Genomic DNA, 23,554 nt, shown 5'->3' on the forward strand with positions numbered 1-23,554 from the left:
TGGCATCTCTCAATGCAATTGCCATTATAAGAGAAGAAGGGAAGGTTTCATGGTGAGTTGCAGCACCTCTTTTCCTAGAAAAAATAGCGCTGGTATGACCTAGCCCAAACCAGCTTTCAATGACCTGTGCGGGAATAGTGATGATCTCTGCCCTTATGGCTGCCGCTTCATGAATTCTTGCAAATCAGGGATCGAGCAACTGTGCTCCTCCAGATGTTTGTTGGACCAACTGCAATCAGCCCCAGCCAATATACCTGATAGTTGGGGGTGATGGGAGTTGTAGTCCAGCAACATCTAGAGAGGCCTGGCAGGGGCTGATGGGAGTTGTAGTCCAAAGTTCCTGCAGGGGACCAGGTTGTCAAAGGCTGCTCAGGGGACTGGGGGGGAGGTTTACTGTCCCTTCTACAAACGGCACCTTCCCAACCTATTCGTTTACTTTCAAAAACTGAATGTTTCTTGTTGGCGGGAAAATCTTTATTGGACCTTCTTCCAATAAAGTCTAATATTTGCACACCTGTATAAAACAGTGAAACACAAAATAGTCGAGCAGAGGAAACAGAATAAAAAGTCAGTAAAGTAATAAAATCAGAAGAGAAAGTGGGCGGAGAGACGATGAAAACGTTGGACAATGCTGCACATCCTGGATAAATCAAAATGTTTTTATTTGGCACCAAAAACCCCAACAAATTTGGCCTTAGGAGACTCGTGCAAAGGATTTTACAGCAACTGTAGTCCTAAGTTAGCAGTGAGCTGGGAATTTCTCCAATTTCTTTTCAGCCATTCTCCAATTGGGCCACATCCATGCTAAACAATCAAAACACTATTATACCACTTTAACTGTAATGGATTCCCTCAAAGAATCTTGGGAGATGTAGTTTGTTAAGAGTCTGCAGGATCAGACCAATGGTTCATCTTGTGCAGAATCCTGTTCTCAAGGGGGCCAGCCAGACACCTGTGAGAAACCCACAAGCAGAGGTACAATTCCCAGAGTTCTCTGGGAAGAGGGATTGATTGTTAAGCTACTCTGGTGGGTTGTAGCTCTGAGCGATCAGAGACATGGTCTGGAATATCCCCCCAAAGGCAAAACTCTCCCTATGGCTAAGCTGTTCGTAGAATGAATGTACATACAAGACGGAGGGGGAGTGGCTTTACAATGACAAGCTCCACTCCCAACCACCCCCATATATTTTTCATTTATTTTATTTAGCAAGACCTATATATGTAAACGGCATTTCCGTGAGCTGCTCTGCTTCACCAGAAGCGGCTTAGTCATGCTGGCCACATGACCCGGAAGCTGTACGCTGGCGAATAAAGCGAGATGAGCGCCGTAACCCCAGAGTCGGTCACGACTGGACCTAATGGTCAGGGGTCCCTTTACCTTTTTATATACCACTTGGGACGCGGGTGGCGCTGTGGGTTAAACCACAGAGCCTAGGACTTGGCATTCAGAATATCGGCGGTTCGAATCCCTGTGACGGGGTGAGCTCCCGTTGCTCAGTCCCTGCTCCTGCCAACCTAGCAGTTCGAAAGCTTGTCAAAGTGCAAGTAGATTAATAGGTACCGCTCCAGCGGGAAGGTAAACGGCGTTTCCGTGTGCTGCTCTGGTTCGTCAGAAGCAGCTTAGTCATGCTGGCCACATGACCCGGAAGCTGTATGCTGGCTCCCTCGGCCAATAAAGAGAGATGAGTGCCTCAACCCTAGAGTCGTCCGTGCCTGGACCTAATTGTCAGGGGTCCCTTTACCTTTACCTTTATATACCGCCAGAGATACCAGAGTATCTCTGAGTGGCATACAAAAAATGGTGTAAAATGTTCATTCAAAAATAATAAAATCAGACTGATATGTTATTGCATTCAGGACTTTGGCTCAGCCAGTAGAAAAATAGAAATAAAATGATTTGTTACTGTTTGTTCCTGGGACAAATTTGGGGTGTTGCTGGTGACATATAAAGCTTGCCAAAGCTTGTGACCACTTTATTTGAAGGATTTTCTTACCATATATATTTGCCCACTCAATAATTTTCAACTGCAAAACTGGCACTTTTACAAGTGTGATATAATATTCTGTGAGAAGTACATATTTTAGTGTGGCAGCACAAGCTCTCTGGAACTCCCTGCTTATTGCTATTAGGCAGGCAGCTTCTCTGGATTATTTTTGACGCCAGCAAAAAAAAAGTGTGTTTTTTTTAGGCAAGACTACCTAGACACATAGGGCTCATCCACACTTCATTTTGTGCCCCTTTTCTAGGCAGACATTCATGGCTGCCAAATCTGTATCCAAGTAGTTTTGTTTTGGATTATTTTGGTCCTGGTGCTTTCCCTAGGGGGAGGGGGGAACATGTTTTGCTACTGAATCAGAGCAGTGGCAATCAGATTTCCCACAGACTGCTATTTGCTCCAATTCAGCGGTAAAATGCAGGTTTTCTCTGAGAGCCTCTGTGCGCTGTGTAAATGCAAGGCTCTGGCACTGATTTTCCTTTTCATTTCTGCTAAGGCGATTGGAAGGCTCACTGAAGGATGAGAAGAAGAAGAAATTTGTGACTGGACAATGGTTCCATGAGGTGAAGGCACAGCGCTTCCAGGAGGCATTAGAAGGCTCAGAACTACTTCGAGCATCGATTAAAAAGAAAAAGGGTAACTTTGACCGTAAGTACACAGTAGTAAGCCAGAGGCACGGTTCAGATGATCCTCTAAACCAGTGTTTCCCAAACTTAAGCTGGTTTTGGACCACAATTCCCATCATCCTTAGCTAAGCAGGACCACTGGTCAGGGATGATGGGAATTGTAGTCCAAAAACAGCAGGAGTCCCCCATTTTGGGAAACCCTGCTCTAAAACATTGTTTGGATGGCAGAAAGACACCACAGCTCATATCCTTTCTCCTCCCTTCTCACATGTGTCTTACAGAAACCACCTTCATAATTTCTAATTCTAATTCCTGTTGTTGGAGCACTAACCATTGCTTGTCATCATAGCAGTCTGTGGTTAGAAAGCATGCTAGGTATGTTACCTGTAAGTCACCTTGGGTCATTTTGAGAAAAGTGACTAAGAATGTAATAATGGTGACAATACTACTTTTATTATTATTACTATTATTATCAACATTATTATTTCTCTATTTATTGTTATGGCCAAAGAACCTCAAAACAACATACAAGAAGGTTTAAAACTCAAAGTGATGTTTTGGGCACCTGAAGTTTGCTTCATTTGCAGCTCTAGAAACCCAAACACTTGGATAATGGTTTTGGGGTTTTGCTGGCCCCAAAAGTAGGAAAGAGGATGATATACCGTATTTTTCGCCCCATAGGACACACCGGCCCATAGGACGCACCAAGTTTTTTGGGGGGAAAATAAAGAAAAAAAAATTTATTTCCCCCCCAGGCGCTTGTGGGGCCGGCAGTGGGGAGAAGTGCTCTTCTCCCCGCCGCCCGCCTGCAGACCAGGTCCGGGGACAGCGGGAGGACGCGCTGCGCCTCCCCGCTGTCCCCGGAGCTTGTGGGGCAGGCAGCGGGGAGAAGCTCTCTTCTCCCTGCCGCCCACCTGCAGATCAGGTCCGGGGACAGCGGGAGGACGCGCTGCGCCTCCCAGCTGTCCCCGGAGCTTGCGGGGCTGGCTCAACATCTTTGGTTAAAACTCAGTGTGTTTTGCAAGTTGTGCAGTCAGAAGTAAGCCCCAATGAGTTCAGTGACTTTTATTTCCAGGAAACTAAGCATAAAACTGCAGTCATGGTGATCCTAACGAATAGGGTATTCTACTTTGCCCTTAAACACTTTTGGGTGTGTGTAGGGATCAACACAGAACACATGAGCAACATTCAAGGTGCTGGTGTATGAAGCCCTATACAGCATGCGACCAGGATACCTGACAGATTATCTCTCGCCTTGTATTGCCAGTTGATCACTGCATTCTACAGGCAAGGGCCTCCTGCTGATACTGTCTTATCAGGAGGCCCATTACACAAAGTGTGGAAACTGGGCCTTTAGTGTGGTGACACCTACCCTTTGGAGTTGCCTCTCCTTAAATATTAGACAGGTGGCATCTCTCTTGTCCTTTTGAAACCTAATGAAGACCATCCTCTTTCAACAAGCCTTTTAAGTTGAGGTCTTTCCCATTCTGCATCTGTATGGGAAGTGTGCTTTTAAGATGTTTTTAGCGTTTCTCTCTTGTTGTTTGCTGCCCTGGACCCCTTTGGGAGGAAGGGTGGGATATAAAATAGGCAGAGGGCCTTCTTGGTAGTGGTGCCCCTCCCTGTGGAACACCCTTCCAACAGATGTCAAGGAGATAAGTAACTATATAACCTTTAGAAGATATCTGAAGGCAGCCTTGTATAGGGAAGTTTCAAAATGTTTGTTTTTTTTATTATGTTTTTTATATGTTGGAAGCCTCCCAGAGTGGTTGGGGCAAGCCAGTCAGATGGGCAGGGTACAAATAAAGTTGTTGTTGTTGTTACTACCACTACTACTATTATACTGTCGCCTACATTTTTGGACTCCCTTTGAGATCATGGCTCTAGGGGTCGTTAAATTCACTTCAAAATTTACCGCAAGTATTGTCACCTTATTGGATTTAAATATAATCTGTTTTGGATACCAGTATAATAGAGAAGATGGATGATGATGATGATGATGATTTTATTACAACATTTATATCCCACCTTTCCTTCAACAAATTCAAGATAGTTAGTATATGGTTCTCCCCCCTCCCCATTTTATCTCCACAACAACCTTGTGAGGTAGGCTAGGCCTAGATACAGTAACTGGCCTAGGAGAGCTTCCTGGCTGAGCAGGGATTTGAATTCTGGACTCCCATTGCCCTAGTCCAGAGCTCTAACCACTGAACCAAACTGTTCCTACTTCTGAGAGCAAAACAAGTGCAAGTGAACGTTCTTCTAAAACACTGATGGGGAGCCATATTGTACTCCTCAGCGGCATTCTGGGGCCTTGCCTTTTTTCCAGGAAAAGAAAAGAAAGAGGGGGGTTATTGCCTTGCACTTTGCTTGGAAATGCACGGCACTTTTTGAAATGGAACAAATCCGACCTGACGGAGCTTTTGTGAGGTAGATCATTAAATCTGGGCTTGAATCCAAATCCCGCCAGCCTGAATTTGGCACTTTGCTATCAGGGTGCACTGGTGGGTAATAACACTTTGGGATGATTCATATGATCACAGAGGCAGGCCAATTAAGCCTTGGCTGAAATATTACAGGACCGCTGAGCAATGTTGCCTAGCCTCTAGACGAATTCATTTTCTTTCTTTCTAGTGAGGATGGAACACAGTAGAATCTGAAAAAGGTTAGGTGTTCATTCCAGGAACCTAGAGCCTTGCTAAGTACTCTGGAGGGATGTTTTCAGGGAGGATACTACTTTTTGCCCTGTTCTCCCATAGCATATTGTGCACTGTGGGAATCTTGTCTACACATGCATGTACTTCTATTTTCTAGCATCTATCTTCCCAATGAGGAAATGTGTGTCATTTATACTCCCCCTTCCCTCCAAGAAACTCGAGGAGAAGACCTGTAGGAGTATTTCCTTTTGTAGGTTCTGACTCACAATAAAATAAAGTTCCTCTGAAGCCAGGGAGTTGTAGGCCTCTGCAGGAGAAAATGCAGACAGCAGAGACACCCCTTTTACATCGCCTTCATAGACCTGACGAAGGCCTATGACCTCGTCAGCCGAAAAAGACCCTTCACACTGCTCAACAAGCTAGAGGGCCCACCTAAGCTCCACAAGAAGATTGTGTCCTTCCAGGAGAACATGCACAGCACCATCCATGATGACGTCCATTAATCCTCTGATGCCTTCCCTATAAAGAGCAGTGTTACACAGGGCTATGTTCTCACCCCAATTCTCTTCAGCATATTCTTCTCCCTAGTGCTCTCCTATGCTTCAGCTCAATTGAAGATGGTATGTACTTTCATTCAAGGAGCAACAGGGCATGTTTCTGGGCCATGACAAAAGTGTGGCGGGTCCTTATCTTTATTCTTTGCAGATGTTGCAGCCTTGACAGTGCACTCCAAGGAAGCCCTGCAGAGACTCATCAGCTGTTTTGCCCAAGTCTGCAGTGAGTTCAGTTTTACCTTGTGTCTGACAAAGACCAACATCTTGGGTCAGGATACCACTAGCACACCAATCAGCATTGGTGACCACACACTTGATGAGGTGGTAGATGATTTTGTCTTCTATGGGTTTCATCATAACCAGCAACCCCTCCATTGATGATGAGTAGGACAAGCGTATTGGCAAGGCAGTTATGGCTATGGGTTGCCTCTCCAAAAGGGCATGGGAGAATGTGATGTTAATACTAATATGAAGGTCTACCAGGCTTGCGTGTTGAGCACCCTGCTTTATAGAAGTGAGTCATGGACAACTTATAACCATCAGAAGTGGTGCCTCAATGCCTTTCACATGTGCTGCATCAGGAGGATTTGAGGTATCACATGGCAGGACAGAGTTTCAAGAGATGTGATCTCCAAAGCCCACAGTCCCATTATGTTCACACTCCTGTCAGCCATGTCTACTCTGGCTTGGTCTTGTCGACAAAATAGAAGATGACAGGATCCCCAAAGACGTGCTGTACAGGGAACTGGCTGCTGGCACCAGGCCAAACTGGAAGACCAACTCTGCATTACAAAGATGTCTGCAAGTATGGCATGAAGGCTGGCAACATTAACCCCGCCGTATGGGAATCCCTTGCAGACAACCACAGTGCCTGGAGACAGACAGACAGGTTGTGCATCCACAGTGGTGACCAGAGGAGGAATGGCCATTGGAAGGAGCACAGAGAAAAGAAAGGTCATGGTGCATCTGGAGTATTATAACTGGCCACCTTCATCTCCCCCAGCTGCAACAAAATATGTCTCTTCCGTATCAGTCTCTACAGCCACAGCAGGCACTGTGACTCCAGCGATTTGACTTTCCTCCTCCATTGTTTCCTGAGACAAGACGGATACTAACAATGGCAACAACCTGGTATCACAGTGATGCTAGGTACTTAAAAGATCCAGAACTCAGCCCCATAGCAGAAAGTTGCACATTTTACTTTTTACATAAAAATGCAAATTTAGACCGCTTCCTGGCTGGAGGTGGAGACAAATTCTGATTTTTGCTGTCAGGGTTTACTTCAGAGCTATGGATTGACAACAGGATTTTCTGGATGTACACAGTAGGTGAATTGAGCCCTCCACCCTACCTGCAATCTGTTGTCAACTGCTGCTTGTGTACATATGCGCTTACATACATAATAAAACTGAAATAAGTGTTGTCCAACATCTCACCTGACTTTTCTCACTCACTTTCACTCTCTCTCACATATATAGTTCATTTGAGGGGGCCAGTTTGCATGGCCCTGGATCCAGCATGGATTAAAATCTAATGGTTGAGTCTATTTTTGAACTAGTGGAACAAGTTCCTTTGCAAGATAATGGCCGTAGCTTACCAGCTAAGTACTGTCATTAGTCCCTTCATCTAAGCAATTACTGTTGGTCTGAGCAATTAAGCGCCATAATCACAGGCTAATGGGTGGGCTTCACACACACACTCACCTGGCTGGTATATTGAAGTTCAGGGGCCAGTGTGTGGGTGTTAGCTGAGCTAGAAGCAGGTGGAAGCCATAGAGACAGAACTGTGTTTGATTTATGTTTGATTCCAAGGCTGAAACTATGAGAGAAGCAAGGCCCTCTTGGCGTGTTAATGCTGTGAGCCCCTCCATTGTAGGCTCAGTTTGTTTGTATGTATGTGTGTAAATAAACCATACAGTGGTGCCCCGCAAGACGAATGCCTCGCAAGACGAAAAACTCGCTAGACGAAAGAGTTTTCTGTCTTTTGAGGCGCTTCACAAGACGAATTTCCCTATGGGCTTACTTCGCAAGACGAAACGTCTTGCGAGTTCTTGCGAGTTTTTCCCCTTTCCCCCCCTTTTTCTAAGCCGCTAAGCCGCTAATAGCTGCTAATAGCCACTAAGCCGCTCATAGCCGCTAAACCGCTAATGCCGCTAAGCCGCTAATAGCCGTGCTTCGCAAGACAAAAAAACCGCAAGACGAAGAGACTTGCGGAACAGATTAATTTCGTCTTGCGAGGCACCACTGTATATCCTAAAGATACCACAGTCTCCATTGACCCTCATTCCACGGAAACTGAACCCTGTGTAAATGCTTGGAACCCCTGGAATCTCTCACCTGTCAGAGATTGTGGTAGCAGGTAACAATCTCTCTCTCTCCCACTCCATCCAAGTATTGCACATACTTAAGGATATGTATGTATTTTGCAATACATTCTGGACACAATAATAGTGCATTAGTGATGAATATTCTGCTTTTGTTTGTTTTTTTATGCTTCCTCGGGGCAACCAGATTATTCCTGTTCAGAGAGGCCACAGCAAAACAAAAGTGGGACAAAAATAAACCCAACCATTTGTGTTATTAAAAGTTCTGAGAGTTGTTAGGAGATCCCTGTTCCCCTCAAAGAACTCCAATTCCCAGAGTAGTTTAATAATCAATTCCTTTTCCCAGGGACCTCTGGGAATTGTAGCACTGTTAGATGAATAGCAGCTTTGCCTAATATAGTGCATTTTACCCTAGAACATGCATTTCTGCACACATTATCTTGCTGGTGAACTGCATTGCAAAACTCAGAGAACTACAAATTTAGAAGGAAAGTGCAAATCAGGTAAGTTTGCCTTAAGATGCTAACTGAATCACATTTCTCACCCATCCTTACAAACAGAAACACATCTCTGAATTTTGCAATCCAGTTCGCTAAACACAAATGTGTGCAGAACATCATAATTATGAAAAGGTATGCATCAAAATGAATATAAGTGAAAACAACATACAAAAAGTGCATTATACTAGAAAAAATTTCTTGTATGTTAGGAGAAAGGAATGTAGAAATGTGTGTGACCTTTAGAAACAGATGCAGAAATGAGGCAAACCAAAACTGCTAATCCCTGACCTCAACATGTGGGTAGGTTGATGTGGGAATAGGTATTCATTCATTCCTTCAGGTACTCAGGTCCCAACCATGTTGTGCTCAGAAATGGACAGTTAGGCTGCATGAAAAGTTTCATTCAGATATTAAGTATACTTAAAAGAAGCCATCCAGCTCAGCAGATAGGAATGTTGCTCTTTTCGAGGTCAATAGCATTTTCTTTGTCACATCACTGATAATAACCCAAAGGTCACTTGAAGGGATTTTACTGTCAAACTAAACTGCAGCAAACATTGCATTTGAATCCCCAGCCCTTCTCTTTGCCCAGTAGTACTATGGCATTTCATTTTTTAAACAAAACTTAGCAGTTTCCATAGTAATTATAGATTTCTAGATTGTAAGACTAGAGTCTTAATTCATGAAACACTCTAAGCCAGAGTGTTTTCAACCTTTTTGAGTCCACGGCTCCCTTGACCAACTACATTCTTTCTGCGGCACCCCTATGGGGCTCAGGAGCCCAGTGATGTCACCCCTTGCCTGCAGAGCTGGCAGCCTCTCACCCATTTTTGAAACCCTCCTTTGTGAAGTGTTTCCTCAGCCTCTTCTCCTCTCCCCTCTCCTTGGGAGTCCTCCAGACAGCTGCTGCTGCCGCCCCTGATCTCTGAGCTGCCTTGCCCTGCCACAAAGAGAGATGTCTCCTCACATTACCTTGCAGGGCCTGGGACTTGTCTGTCCATTCCCAACAGCAAGGGCTGGCAGACTAGCTGGCTGGGCTCCCTCTCCTGCTTGCTTGCTTGCTTGCTTTGAGGCCGATTCAACTCCTGGCAACCAGCACCCCTTGGCCTGCGCAGAGGCACCATTCACCTGGGGAGCTTGTAGCCAGGGCTGCTGCAACAAACAGCTGTGCAAGCTGTTTGGGAGGCAGAGACGCAAGAGGGCATTAGATGAGGAAGGGAAGGGAAGAGGGATGGAGGCCAGTGTTGCCCGTGGCACCCCTGACCATCATTCAAGGCACCCCAGGGTGCCATGGCACACTGGTTGAAAACCACTGCTCTAAGCCAAACTTAGGTTTAATGAGACTGTGGGCAAGCATGCAGGCTTCCAGAGTGGATATTGCAGCCACTTTACTCCTTCTCCATTCTTTTTCTTCCTATATGAATGTAGCCAAAGTTTAACTTAGTGTGATATCTAAACAAGGACCCATGGTTAAGCTCTCTCCTCACTAACTATGAGCTTGGATTTGCTCTGCCCAGGTATAAAAATAGTAGATTGAAATAATTAACCCTGGCTTATAAATGCAAACTCCTCTCTTGGAGCTCGCATAGCCTTGCTAAGCTTGGGAGCATGGCCGCAGGACTGGCTCAAGACATTTGGCTGCAGAAGGTGCCCAGCATCTGTTCAGTCTTACTTCATCACTGGCAATGGGGCAGGGTCTTCCACCCTGCGTGAGGAGAGCAGGCTAGTTTAGGAACCACATGGCACACCAGCTCTATCCTCTTACTATTTCACCACTGTTCCCTACATACTTTTAGAATTTGAAGTTGACAGAGCATAACAAAAATAATAAATGCAACTTGGATTACTTGGATTGATGCATCTCCGAAGTTCTCCTGTTCATCAGGTCTTTGTTTCAACTGGATACTAAAATTGTTGAAGCGGTTATAGTTTTTGAAGAGCTGGACCTTTAACACAACAAAGAACTAAGCAAGTTAAACTGGTTGGGCAACAGTGAGCCAGAGTGTCACTTGCCATTTCATTCTAGCTGTCTTCCTTCTATGACACTATTTCCTAAGGCAAGTTTAGTATACTGAAAGCACCTTCTTTAAACAAGCAAAATAGCTCGTGGAAATGCTTTTAGATACAAAACTTACCATAAAAGGAAAATCCTTCTCATCTCCAACCTGATATGCATTAAAGTTTTCTCAATGTGTTGCTGATCCAGTGAATTGTGGGTGTTTTAGTTCTGTAATGATCCCAGGGAGGAAAGTTACAGTAAAGGACAAATATTGTGCAATGCAAGATCAGTGGCACCTTTTTGATTGGTGTGGTGTAACCCAGTCTAGACGCATTGAGTATTTACACAGGGGTGGGCTGACTTCAGTGTTTATGATTAGTTTTTATGATGGTTCATTGCTATTATTATTAGAACCACTAGCAACCTGCCCATTGAGTCTTGGAAAAGATGCAGAATAAGTACCAGTAATAAACAATATTATTATAAGCATAATATATACACTGGTACCTCGAGTTACAAATGCCTCAGGTTACAAACACTTCAGGTTACAAACTCCACTGACCTGGAAGAGTTACCTCAAGTTGAGAACTTTGCCCCAGGATGAGAACAGAAATCTTGTGCCGGCGGTGCAGCGGCAGCAAGAGGCCCCATTAGCAAAAGCACGCCTCCAGTTAAGAACAGTTTCAGGTTAAGAACAGACCTCCTGGACAAATTAAGTTCATAACCAGAGGTACCACTGTTATAGCAATAAATCAAGTGTGCATTTTTGAACCATTAAGTTCATAACCAGAGGTACCACTGTTATAGCAATAAATCAAGTGTGCATTTTTGAACCTCTTAACTGGTAAGACATGGCTCAGGGGTTGGCAAGGTTTACATCGCCTGGGCCGGTTGACTCCAGCGGAGATCCCTCTGTGGGCCAGATTGTGCATGCTTGCGAGTGCATGCGCCTGTGATTTCCAGTGTCTGCGTTTGCACAGACGCAATTTCTGGCATCCGCATCTGCGCAGACGCGATTTCTGGCGCCGCGGAAGCGAGTCCCCCTGCCACGCTGCGCTGGTTCTCACCGAGCGGGCAGCTCGGTTTGGATCTGGTTCATGGGCCAGTTAAACGACCCCCATGGGCCGCTTGTGGAATGGATTGCCGACCCCTGACATAGCTGAACTGAGTAAAGCACTCTTGCCAAAGAACATAGCAATTGCACCAATGCATTTAATTCAAGGTGTGCATCTTAGTGTTTAATGCCCTAAACGACTCCAGCCCCAAATGCCTTAAAGACCCCCTCCTTCCTTCCATATATCCTCTCAGGTGCTAAGATCGGTAGAGGAGGCCTTCTTGGTTGTTCCTCCATCCTCAGAAACTCAGAAGGTGGTGACCCAGGAAAGAGCATTCTCTGTGGGTGCCCCTAAGCTGTGGAAATCCCTTCTGACAGAGCTGCATTTGGTACCTTCATTTCATAGCTTTCAACCATGCTTCTTCTCACAGGCTCTGCTTTGAACCCCAAGTGTTTCTGCCAGGCTGAAATGTATCCTTGAATTCTAATAATGCCTTTTGCTTGGTTCGGTGGAGGATACAAAGTGGTGTGTGTGTGTGTGTGTGTGTGTGTGTAGTTCAAAGGTAAAATTTACATGGATTGCTCTGCTCACTCTGGCCCCACCCACCACTAGCATGTGGCCCTCAGAAGGTTGCCCAGAGTGGAATGCGGCCCTCAGATTGAACAGTGTTTCCCACCCCTTTTCTACACACACTCTTCTCCATCCTCCTTCCAGGTAAACAAGAGTCCTAGGACCAGTTCCAGACAGGCAAAAACACTCAAGGAGGGTGTGCAGCAGGGTGGTTGAGGGGTGTGGCTGGGGAGGACAGGGTCTGTCCTGGGGAGAGTCCTGAGGGTCAGATGGAAAGCTTGGAGGTCCACATTTGGCTGAAGTTTCCCTACCCCTGGTCTACTGCCAAACATCCAGTTGGCACCTACCTGGGTAGTTTCGATGCCTCCATGCTCTCTTAAATATTTGTATGAGCTGCATTGTTTTCCTTTCATCCGGTAGGTACAACACAAGTCCCAACTCATTGCTTCTTCCTGTGCCAGAGCAAACAAAGGGGGGGGGTCCTCCTTTTATTAGCTCTCTTCGCCTCCTCCTGTATTTGCCAAGATCAGAAGACTTTGACTCAAAACAGGAAGTAGCTCCCTTAAAATCCTGGAGTGGATTAATTTCATTGACAGCTCTCTGCCATGTCCTGATTAGCTTTCAAGCTGGGTTTGTTAGCTTGCCACCCTGGGGAAAAGGGTGGTCTGTGTCTCTGGTTATGGCTAAACCCTGTAAGGCAGTTTTCACAAAGCTGATCTGCCAGGGTCATATGCTACCCACTCCCCAGTTGATATCTGTTCTCCCCATCACTGCTTCCTTGAACAAATAACTCCCCTGCTCCCCCAACATCAGCACATTCCTCCAGTCCTTTCAGCCATTGCTGTTCTTTTAAGCCTGAGCCATAGCTGGAACTAGGAGCTGTGTGCTTGGAGTTGGGTCAGAACCAGTGGGAGGGGGCAGAATCTATCACTACTCAGTACAGAGGAGCTAAGCCAGGCTCAAAAACAAATAAAGTTCTACTCAGGAAGACCACAGTTGCTGAAGCAAGGTTCCAGCCGAGACAGGAAGTCTTATATAGTTTTCCCTGTCTAGAAGGTCCCAGTGGCCACCCCAGGTGGGTAGGGCCAGTGCAGAGCCTAGAATACTTCACTATGCGGGAACTTCCTCCAAACTTCAATACAGTGGTACCTCGGGTTACATCCGCTTCAGGTTACAGACTCCGCTAACCCAGAAATAGTACCTCGGGTTAAGAACTTTGCTTCAGGATGAAAACAGAAATCGCGCGGTGGCGGCACAGCAGCAGCAGGAGGCCCCATTAGCTAAGGTGGTGCTTCAGGTTAAGAACAGTTTCAGGTTAAGAACAGACCTCCGGAACGAATTAAGTACTTAACCAGAGGTACCACTGTATGGGGCAGTTGCTCACAGAATCCCAGTTCTAGCTCCAGAATCCTGGGAACTAGTTTGTTAAGGGTGCTGGGAATTGTAGCTCTGGGGATAAACGACAGCTCCCATGATTCTTGGGGGGAAGCCATGTGCCTTAGCTTGGCATTAATGATACAGAAAACACTTTCTTATGTAAAATACCACAGCCATCAACATTAAAAAATAATTGATTTAATCTCACTGACTCCTTTCTAACAGATGAGAATAATGAACATATCCCAGAGAGCCCGAAAGACAGGAAATCATTCTTACCACCAGAAGCAACAGTTTTGCCTTCCACTATCTCAGAAGAAGAAAGGTAATATTAACAAAAGAGAACTACACACATGGAACTCATTGTCAACGAAAAATGTGACAGCCAAGGAATTGGTGTGATATTGCTTGTTGAGATTCTTATTCATACAGTTCCATCTGTATCTGTGGCACTGACCATCAAAAGAGAGGTATTTGCCCCAAGCACCTGCAATTTAAATATAGATGGGGAGGGAAGGAAGAAGACAACACAGAAAGTAAAAGCAACAAGGGGTGTATGCTAGTCCAATGGTTCCCAAACTCGACCCCCCCCACACACCCCAACCACTTGAAAATTGTTGAGGGTCTCGGTGGACCACTTAATGGGTTGGGGTTTTTTTTGCCTGCTGCAGCAATTGTCATATGATGTGCTATATGTTGAATCATTTCAAAGTGTATATTATTATTATTATTATTATTATTATTATTATTACTATTACTATTACTATTATTACTATTAATTTAATTTGTTTACCACCCTTCATCCAAAGACCCCAGGCAGTTCACAACAGAAAAACACTAAATGAGAATACAAAATACGTAATAAAACAAAAACAAACCAATAACCCCCCTCCCACAAGCACATTTAAAATTATTTCTTATATATTGTATTTTAGTTTGAATTCCATAGGATTCAAATGGGTAGGTTTTGTTCACATACATACACACTGCAGACTCCACAAATGAAGCAGTGGCCCATGGACCACAATTTGGGAACCCCTTTGCTAGCCAGTGAAATTACACATACTTAGAAAAAGGAGACAATTGGCACCACATTGGTCTGAGAAGGTCCGAAATGGATCTGGCATCAGTGAGAACACCCAAAGAAGGCTTGCAGTTAAGGCCTTTCCCATAGGTCTCCACCAGAGGGTTGAAGCATTGAACTTCAGAGGCCAGCACTTCAAGACCCCACAGTTGCCTGGCCTGGCAAGTCTGTTGTAATCTTGTATGGACAGCAGGAAAAGCTATTATGTATTAAATACATTAGGACCATCCTCTTTAACTGAACTGCCAGTGCCTATTGATAGCAAGTAAGGTATATTTAAAGCCCAGCACTGTGGGTTAAACCACAGAGCCTAGGACTTGCCGATCAGAAGGTCGGTGGTTCGAATCCTCGTGACGGGGTGAGCCCCCGTTGCTCGGTCCTGCTCCTGCCAACCTAGCAGTTCAAAAGCACGTCATAGTGCAAGTAGATAAATAGGTACCACTCCGGCAGGAAGGTAAACGTTGTTTCCGTGCACTGCTCTGGTTTGCCAGAAGCGGCTTGGTCATGGTGGCCACAAGACCCGGAAGCTGTACGCCAGCTCCCTTGGCCAATAAAGCGAGATGAGCGCCGCAACCCCAGAGTCGGCCACGACTGGACCTAATGGTCAGGGGGACCTTTAGCTATGACTCTGTTACTGGGCTCCCCAATGGGGAGCACATGGGCATCACCATGTCCTCAGATACCCTACTTTGAGCCCACCAGGGCACCCTATGCTACCCATTCATTTCTTTTTAAATGAAGGCTTTTGTGTTTGGTTGATGAAGGTGGTCCGTTTTGGGGTGAGGGCATGCCAGCCCTTTTTGGGGGAGGATGTAGTTTTGTCTGTTGTGTTTTTTGGTGGGGGTTCCTCAGCATCATTGTTGTTTCTTCTGTGAAGGGAGTATCTTGCATGTGTCCACAACAATTTCTCTGATTTCCAAATGTGCCCCTAGGCCCAGGAAGGGTGGATATCCTTGCTCTATCATATAAAGCTTTGCAATCAAGCACTATAGAAAACCTCCTCCTCCTAGCTTTGTTTTTGAAAGTCTTGCCATTTTTCCTGGCTATTCACAGTGAAATCGCCTCCTTAATTCATGCTCTGAACTTAAGTGTGAACCCCGCAGACTGTCAGGTCCTGTTTGCAGGCTTCCCAAAGGTTGGATACTGTGGGAACAGGATGCTGAACAGATGGGCCTTTGTCCTGATCCAGCCACAAGGCTCATGGTTTACTGTTCTGTTCAGAAGACATCTACCCATTGAAGACTTGGGGGATGGTCACAGCTACTTTCAGCTATTTAAAAGCTAAAAATAAACCATGCAAGGAATTTTCTGTTGATTGCTTCCCCATTTTGTCAATTGCAAATACAACAATTCCAACCAAATGTTAATCATTAAACAGGCACTAGCACCTGAGATGCCGAAACAGTTGGATGCCATTTGCCAAACTGTTTATTTAAGGCTGTAACTGCTTCCCTTTTGCAAATTGGGCTTTTTTGCCAGTTAGTGCAGGGTGAAGCATTTTGTAATCCAATCAGCTGATGGAGAAACATTGGGGGCCAATCCTAATTTGACTATGTCTGGCCTCAAAGAACTAGTCCAGACTGTTCCCTGCTAAGGAAGCAACTCCTTTACATCTACTGCTCCCAAGATCCAAAATATTCAAAGAAGGCAGACTGGAAGCAGAGTAAGGAACTATTTCACCAATGGCACTTAAAGTACTTATGAGCTATTGGTGTCTCTCTCTGGTTGTAAGACAGAAATGCAGTTTATAATGTGCTTGAATGCAAGTTTTTAAAGTGATGAACAAACATGAGGAAAAGTTCATTATAAGCTCACACTATTTTTGTGCTGCCTGTTACTTGCAGCATTGTAACTAGTGCCAGAAGCATTATCTTCTGAATGAGGCCTGCCTGGCACCAACACTGACATATTTTTGATGCCACAATAAAAACCTTCCTTTTCATTCAGGTGTTGGATGGAATTTGATCCTGCTGGGACAAGCTTTGTTTTAGTGCCTCTCCATATTGCTGATTGGTTGTCCCCCACCAGCAGAAGCTGGTGTTTTTATGTTTTGTGTATTTTATTTTATTTTTGTTCAAATTTTGATGCTTCTTGTTTCTAACAAAGGGGCATAGCTTTGCATATAGAAGGTCTCAAGTTCAACCCTTGACAGCTCTAGGTAGAACCGGGAACCTGTCTGAAACCCTGGAGAGCTGCTGCCAGTCAGTATAGACAATACTGATGTACCAGTGAACTGCCTCAGTATAAGACACCTTCCTAGCTTGGCGAGATGCTGCTTCGTCACTGTAGACAGTATTGAGCCAGATGGACCAATAGTCTAACTCGGTGATATACTACATGTGATAGACCTTGTGATAGACCCCATGTTGACACACAACACACCCACTCAACCATGTACAGTAACAGCACCCACCATCTGCATTGAACAACATTGTTTGTATCTTGGCCTGTGACACCTCATATTATTATATGATTTAGGACCTCCTCTATACTTCTTACTGTAAATTGTTTTTACTGATTTCAATGTTGTCCATGTCAGAATATCATCACTCAACTCCCATTGGAGGATTCGTAGGGCTGCATCACAATCCTGGATTTGCATGAAGTCAGGCAGGGGGAGGGGAGCAAAAGAGAAGGCAGGTTTTAGACAACAGTGGAGGTTTGAATAAAGGAAACTGAGCAGGGGGGAAAGTGGTGATTTTTAAACAATGGCAGAGGTGTGAGTAGAGTGTGGGGGGGGGGAGAGTGGCAGTTTAAGAGAAGGTTTGACTACCGTGAGAAGTGAGCCAGGAAAGGCTCTGTTGTATTAGCCTCAAATATCCCATGGCACCTTCGCACAAAAACTATTTTGCTCTTGGTACTGTCAATTGCCTTCAACATGAAGTTCCAGATCCATTGTTGTAATTTAGAAGAGATACTTTAATAATGAGCAGACCCCCATCTTTGTACAACACCCATCAACTGAAGTTAACCTTCTGTAATGGAACAAGCTGGCAGGATTCTGTTCACTTTCAAGACACAGTAGCATGCTGTATATCAGCATGGGGTGGTTGGGTGCAAAGGTGGCTGCAAATAGGAGAGTCCAGAGGGGATTGCAAAAAAAGAGGGAGGCGGAAGCATGAAAGAGGGAACATCAAAGGGTCTGAAGAAGAGGAAGGGATGGTAGCTTCATAACTGGGGAGAGGATGAAAAATGGTTCTTAGTAGTTGTAGTCTGTGGGAGGAGGAAGATGCATGAAGTTACTGCAAGGGTGGTTTACATGCAAAAAAAAAGGGTTGCACAAAAGGAAAGGGAGGCAGAGACATGAGTGTGAAGGCAAAAATGGGTGCAAAGTGAGGCTGCAGAATAGAAGAGAGAAGTGGCTTCAGAAATGTGGTTGGGAAGGTGAAAAGTGAGGTTAGTAGTTGTATGGGGTGGGAAGGGGAAGCTCTAGGGAGTAAATATGGGAGAGATAGCGGGGGGGGGGGGTGAGTAAGGCAAGCAGGGTAACAGTCCCTAGTATTTTCAAACTGTTTTAACCAATACATGATCCAGTGAGATTATCCAATACATCACCATCATCTCAGGATTTGTGTCTTTGTGATAAAATGTTGTTCTTTCTCTGCAGGTCATGTGAAGCTTCTTTGGATTCAGCAGAAGGACACAGATCCAAACCAAAGCCAAGGCTAAGGTTGTCTACTCTTCCATCCTCTGCAGAGAAGGTAGTGTGTCCAGTGGAAGTGGAATTGGCATTAATTGGCAGCTGTAGATCTAGAACAAACAAACGAAAGTCCTCTTTAACATAGGTAGGGATGGGGAACCTTGTTGAACCTGCCGCAGCTCCCATCATTCCTGGCCATTGACCATACTTGATAGGGCTGATGTTAGTTCAGCAACACTTAGAGGGCCAAAGGTTCCCCATACCTGGCATAAAGTATACAGAACATATGGAATCTGCTGTCACAAGGTGTGGTGATGGCCAATGGCTTAGATGGGGAGGCGGTACACAGGGAGTACTCAGGGCGGTACTCAGGGACGGCAGGTGTTATTTTCTGGTCCCAAGGTGGAGCTTCCAAAGCACAGTTGGGCAAGAGAGAGATTCTCCTGGGCGATGTATATAACACTTGATTGGAAAAAAGCCCCTGCAAATAGTTTACATGTCAGGCTACCCCCCAAAACACAACAACTGCACCCAGATGGAATGTGTATGCGTGCACAGGCAGCAGAACTGTAGGAAGAGAGGGAGAGTCTCATAAGTGAGCTCACATCCACTTTGTCTTTAAAAGCTTGGTGGGTAGGGTATGTCAACCATTGGGACATCTTTGTAGCCTCTGTTTCATTATGAATCTCTTCCCTTGGAATCATGACTTCTGCTGCTGAGCCTGTACCACTTTTCACCTGAATAAATATCTCTGTCATCTGAGGGCAGTAATTCCACCAGACTGCCTCAGTGGGATAGCTGGGATTTGGAGCTCATTTCATCAGCTTTGTTGGAGGCCCAGCTCCACCAGGCATCTCCTGCCCCTGAACTGTGCCAACTGGTTACTACAAGAACAACTGTTTAGAAATTGGGGCCTGAGCGTAGCTGTCAACATTTCCCTTTTTTTAAAGGGAAATTCCCTTATTCCAAATAGGATTCCTTGCAAGAAAAGGGAAAAGTTGACAGCTGTGGGCCTGAGTTGTGAATTTGATTTTCCTCCTCCCTCCCTGTCCCTTTTCCCTTGTGTGTCGTGGTTCTTTTTTTAAGGTTGTAAGCCTATGGGTAGGGGCTGACTGTCTTGTCTAGATCGTATGCAAGCTGCTCTGAGAGCCTTTTTTGGTTGGAGAGCAGGGTACAGATTCTCTTAGTAAATAAATAAGTCGTATTTTCTTCTTCAGAGATCAAGTCTAGAAGATATCTCTCCAGCAGACAGTGGCGTTGGTATAAGTCCTTTCCTGGTTACAAGAAGCAACTCGCAAGGATATGGAAAAGGTATAGTGCCTGGCTAGCTCTGGTCCATGGGGTCACGAAGAGTCGGACACAACTAAACGACTAAACAACAACAACATGCTTCATTTCTTGAAGTTAAGCATTCGGAGCTTCTATTCAGGGAGGCACATTTACAGGGGAGAATCAACAGGTGAAGGAAGGGTAAAACATTCCCCTCCTACCCAGTAATTCTTCCTAGTCCATATTCCATCCCTGCATTGCCATCTGAGATCAGGTGGTAGGTGAGCGTAGCAGCTTACCTGGACGGGGCCACTGCAAGGTCAGGCTCCTGTGAGTTGAACCATCAGAAGCACTAAATTGGTGGGGGTGGCCCCACCAATGCACCCATACAGTCCCAACTTCACCTCTGCTCCAGCCCCACCCAGGTCAGCAGCAGCAGCAAATGCTGGTCTCAGCTCCACCATACCATACACACTTCCACTGGAATTGGGAGTCCCTGGTTTGCTTTGCAATGTGTAGGTGCACCCTGTGGCTGGGGCAGAATGCACTGCTTTCTCCAGAGCCGAGAGAACCATAGGAGAGCACAGAATGAGGACATTCACATAGCCCAGTTGGATGGTATGCACTTCCTGATAATAAATAAATATTTGCTGAGTAGGCTTTCCCCAACCTGATGCCCTCCAGATGTTTTGATCTTCAGCCACCATCATTTGTGAGCATTGGAAATGATGCTTGGGGTTCATGGGAGTTGTATTGCAAAACCTCTGGAGGAAACCAGACTGGAAAACACTAGTTCAGAACACCTTGTAATTGCAAAGCAGTTGGGTGTAGTTCTGTCAATGATGCTCTGAACAGGGCCTTGGGGTTCTATTTTTGTTGCAGGTCATGAAATACCCTCAACAATATCCAGAAAACTTTCTGAAAAGGATCTTGATGATTTTTCTTACTCAACTGGCGGGGATGTTGCAGATGCTCCTTCAGAAAGCCACACATTCTCACCAGTTCCACAGGAAGAATTTAGCCCTTCCAGCAAAATACCCGTGAAGAGGATGTCCAACAAAGGATCGTTCCAACCTAGCACAGTTTTAGCTAATGGAGCTGAGAATCCTGAGTTTGGTCTAGCAAAGAGAGAATCACCAAAGAGCTCAAAATTACCCACTCTAGATTGGGAAAATGGCCGTTCTGTCAAACAAGGAGCCAATTATACAATCTCCTCTAGCAACAATAAAGATGAGGAGATTGGTCTGGATCGGGAACACTTTAAGAACCTAAAGAACTTTTGGGAGAAGGGTGGGGAGCCCCTCTTGACTAATGATGTATCTGAAATCTCAGCAGAAAAGGCCAGCACCACAGAGGCCAATGGAAGGCCATCAAGACTGAACCGATCTCTCTCAGCCCAGTCTAATAACAGCCAAAATGGTGACGACAAGTTCACTTCTAATATACACCCCAAAGCCAGAATCCCCTACAGGAAGCCAGTTGCCTTGTCTTCCAGTGAAGATGAGCCCACTTACATAGCTCCTCCTAGGAAAGGATCGGGATCTGCAATACCCCGGTCCACATATGGCAGAAGCAAAGGGGCAATGACCAACAGAAATAGCCTAAGTGATGGGAATGGGAAGCAGTCTCCAGTGGAGGAGGAGAAGAAGGTACCACGTTGCACAAGGAGATCAAAGTTGCCGATTCGAGTGCCATCAGTCAAAATAGAGGCACCGGCTAAGGAGCGGACTGGCATCATTTTTGAGCCAGAGACCCCTGCTGATGAGTTTATTATGGCTGATGAAAGCAAACGTAAGACTGATTCTTTAGCAGGTAGGGTTCAGATATTGATAGAGTCTGTATCTTCAGAGGATGTTGATAAAGTTGATAGCTTTGTGGAAATAAGTTCTGACTTGGGCTCTCAAGACAACCTGGAAATGGAAAAGAAGCAGCTTAAAGATGGGCCTAGTAGCCTTGCAGAGGACCCACTACAAAACGAGGCTGTAGATGAAAGAGGAGTCGCTCAGGAAGTGGATTCTTCCATGCTTTCAGGTACTGATGCTTTGCTAGTTATACATAGTTTTGTGCTGGTCAATACAAAAAACACAAAAACGTGAGGTTGTACCCAGATAAGTTAGAGTAGACTCATTAAAGTTAATGAGCCTAAGTTAGTCTTTTCCATTAATTCCATTGGGTCTACTCTGAGTAAGACTAACATGAGCTGCAACCCTGTACCAACATGCACATACCACATTGCCAATCAAACATAGAAAATATTAAGTAAAATATTGTCATCTGTTTAAAAACATCTAGGATAGTAAGCTACCATCATATACATCTTAAACAACAATTAATCTACAATTTGGTGCCTTATCTCAGCTTACCTATAAACAGCCATTTTTATTTACGGAAATACAGCCACCATAATTATTCCTCCAGTACAGTTACCCCTTCTCTAGGCTTGTCTTCTCCAGGGGCTAAGGAGCCTGTGCCTCTTCAGATGTTGTTGGACTCCAACTCTCACCAGGCCAGCTGGCATGACCAGTGATCAGAGACAATTATCTACTATGAGGACTGACCCTGACGGTGAATGAGAGAACCTGAGCTCTATGAGTGTTCCATCAGTGGATGGTCCAGGAAGATCAGAGTTGTAGTCTAACAACATCTGGAGAGCCACAGGTTCTCCACCCTTAATCTGCTTAGCCATGGACTAAAAAAACTGGAATCAATATTACACTTGCAATCTTCACTTGCAGGCTGGCAGCAACTGACCTGGGTGGCCAGCAGTGCATTAATACAAACTAACCCAGTGTCTGGGAGAGCTGCTGGAGCAGAACAATGTAAGCCAGAAGGCCCAGCTGTGTACACAAGCTCCAGGACCACAAGCCGAAATCTCTAGATCAAATAAACAAAGAATAGGAGGGGGAAGCTTAGGGTGAGGTGGAAGCCACCCTGTTCAAACCTTGGTTACAATAATGCCAATGTCTTACATTGTTTAATACACACCTGCTTGTTTTCCAATTTATTCCAGAGGGAAATGAACATCATTCTCCGTCTGCCAAGAATTTAATATGTGCCAATGGCTATAGCCTTACGAAGAGCTTGGTGAACATTTATACTACCACTGAAAGTAAGTAGTAGCTTGCTTCAATCCACTGGTCTGGCTTTTTCTAACAAAGCAAGCTGGCAAAAGTTACCATATTTTTCACTCCACAGGGTGCACCGGACTATAGGGCGCACCTAGTTTTTAGGGGGGGGGAATAAAGAAAAAAAATGTATTCCCCCCCCCAGCCCCAAAGAGCAAAGAAGCTAATACAATGAGTGGGATCCATCCCTCTGGCTGTCTTGACTTCCTCTTTAGCCGCTGGCAACCTCTCCAGCCGTGAGAGGCTGCGCGCGGCTTTGGATCCCTGTCGCTGTCTTGGCTTCTTTTTTAGCCGTGGGGCTGGGGCGGGGGAAGCCCAAGCTTCCCCCGACCCCAGTCCCCAGAAGAGGTCCAGGAGCAGCAGCAAGGTTGTGCGCAGCCTTGCCGCCACTCCTGGAGCTTGCGGGGCTGGGGGCGTGCTCCGAAGGCTTGCGGGTAGCTGCCTGAAACCCGGGGAGCACAGCGGGAGTTGGTGCTGCACTCCCCGGGCTTCAGGCTGCAGGCTGCTATCCGCAAGCCTTCAGAGCGCAGGGGGAACTCCCGCCGCGCTCCTAAGGCTTGCGGATAGCTGCCTGAAGCCTGGAGAGCAAGAGGGGTCGGTGCGCACTGACCCCTCTTGCTCTCCAGGCTTCAGAGAAAGCAACGCGAAGCCTCCGGAGCGCGGAGGGAGCGCTTCCTCTGCGCTTCGGAGGCTTCCCGTTGCTATCGCTGAAGTCAAGGAGCCTGCATTCGCTCCATAGGATGCACACACATTTCCCCTTCATTTTTGGAAAAAGTGC

The 23,554-nt window shown here is 45.6% G+C and overlaps 1 protein-coding gene across 3 annotated transcripts in view; it reads left to right on the forward strand.

The window, feature by feature from the left end:
* The window catches only part of LOC309333451 (synaptotagmin-like protein 2), a 55,797-nt gene that overhangs the window by 15,481 nt on the left and 16,762 nt on the right, over positions 1-23,554 (forward strand). For 2 of the 3 annotated variants that reach the window (XM_081846962.1, XM_081846963.1), the window contains exons 3-8: positions 2,494-2,645; positions 13,884-13,983; positions 18,350-18,443; positions 19,600-19,693; positions 20,534-21,682; positions 22,662-22,760. In XM_081846962.1, coding sequence (XP_081703088.1) covers positions 2,494-2,645; positions 13,884-13,983; positions 18,350-18,443; positions 19,600-19,693; positions 20,534-21,682; positions 22,662-22,760 — 1,688 coding nt within the window. Of the gene's footprint in view, positions 1-2,493; positions 2,646-13,883; positions 13,984-17,422; positions 17,462-18,349; positions 18,444-19,599; positions 19,694-20,533; positions 21,683-22,661; positions 22,761-23,554 lie in introns of those variants that run through there. The other variant, XM_081846964.1, reaches the window with a different exon arrangement.

Source organism: Podarcis erhardii (genome assembly GCF_964252035.2).
Source record: "Podarcis erhardii genome assembly, chromosome: Z".
Lineage (NCBI taxonomy): Eukaryota > Metazoa > Chordata > Lepidosauria > Squamata > Lacertidae > Podarcis > Podarcis erhardii.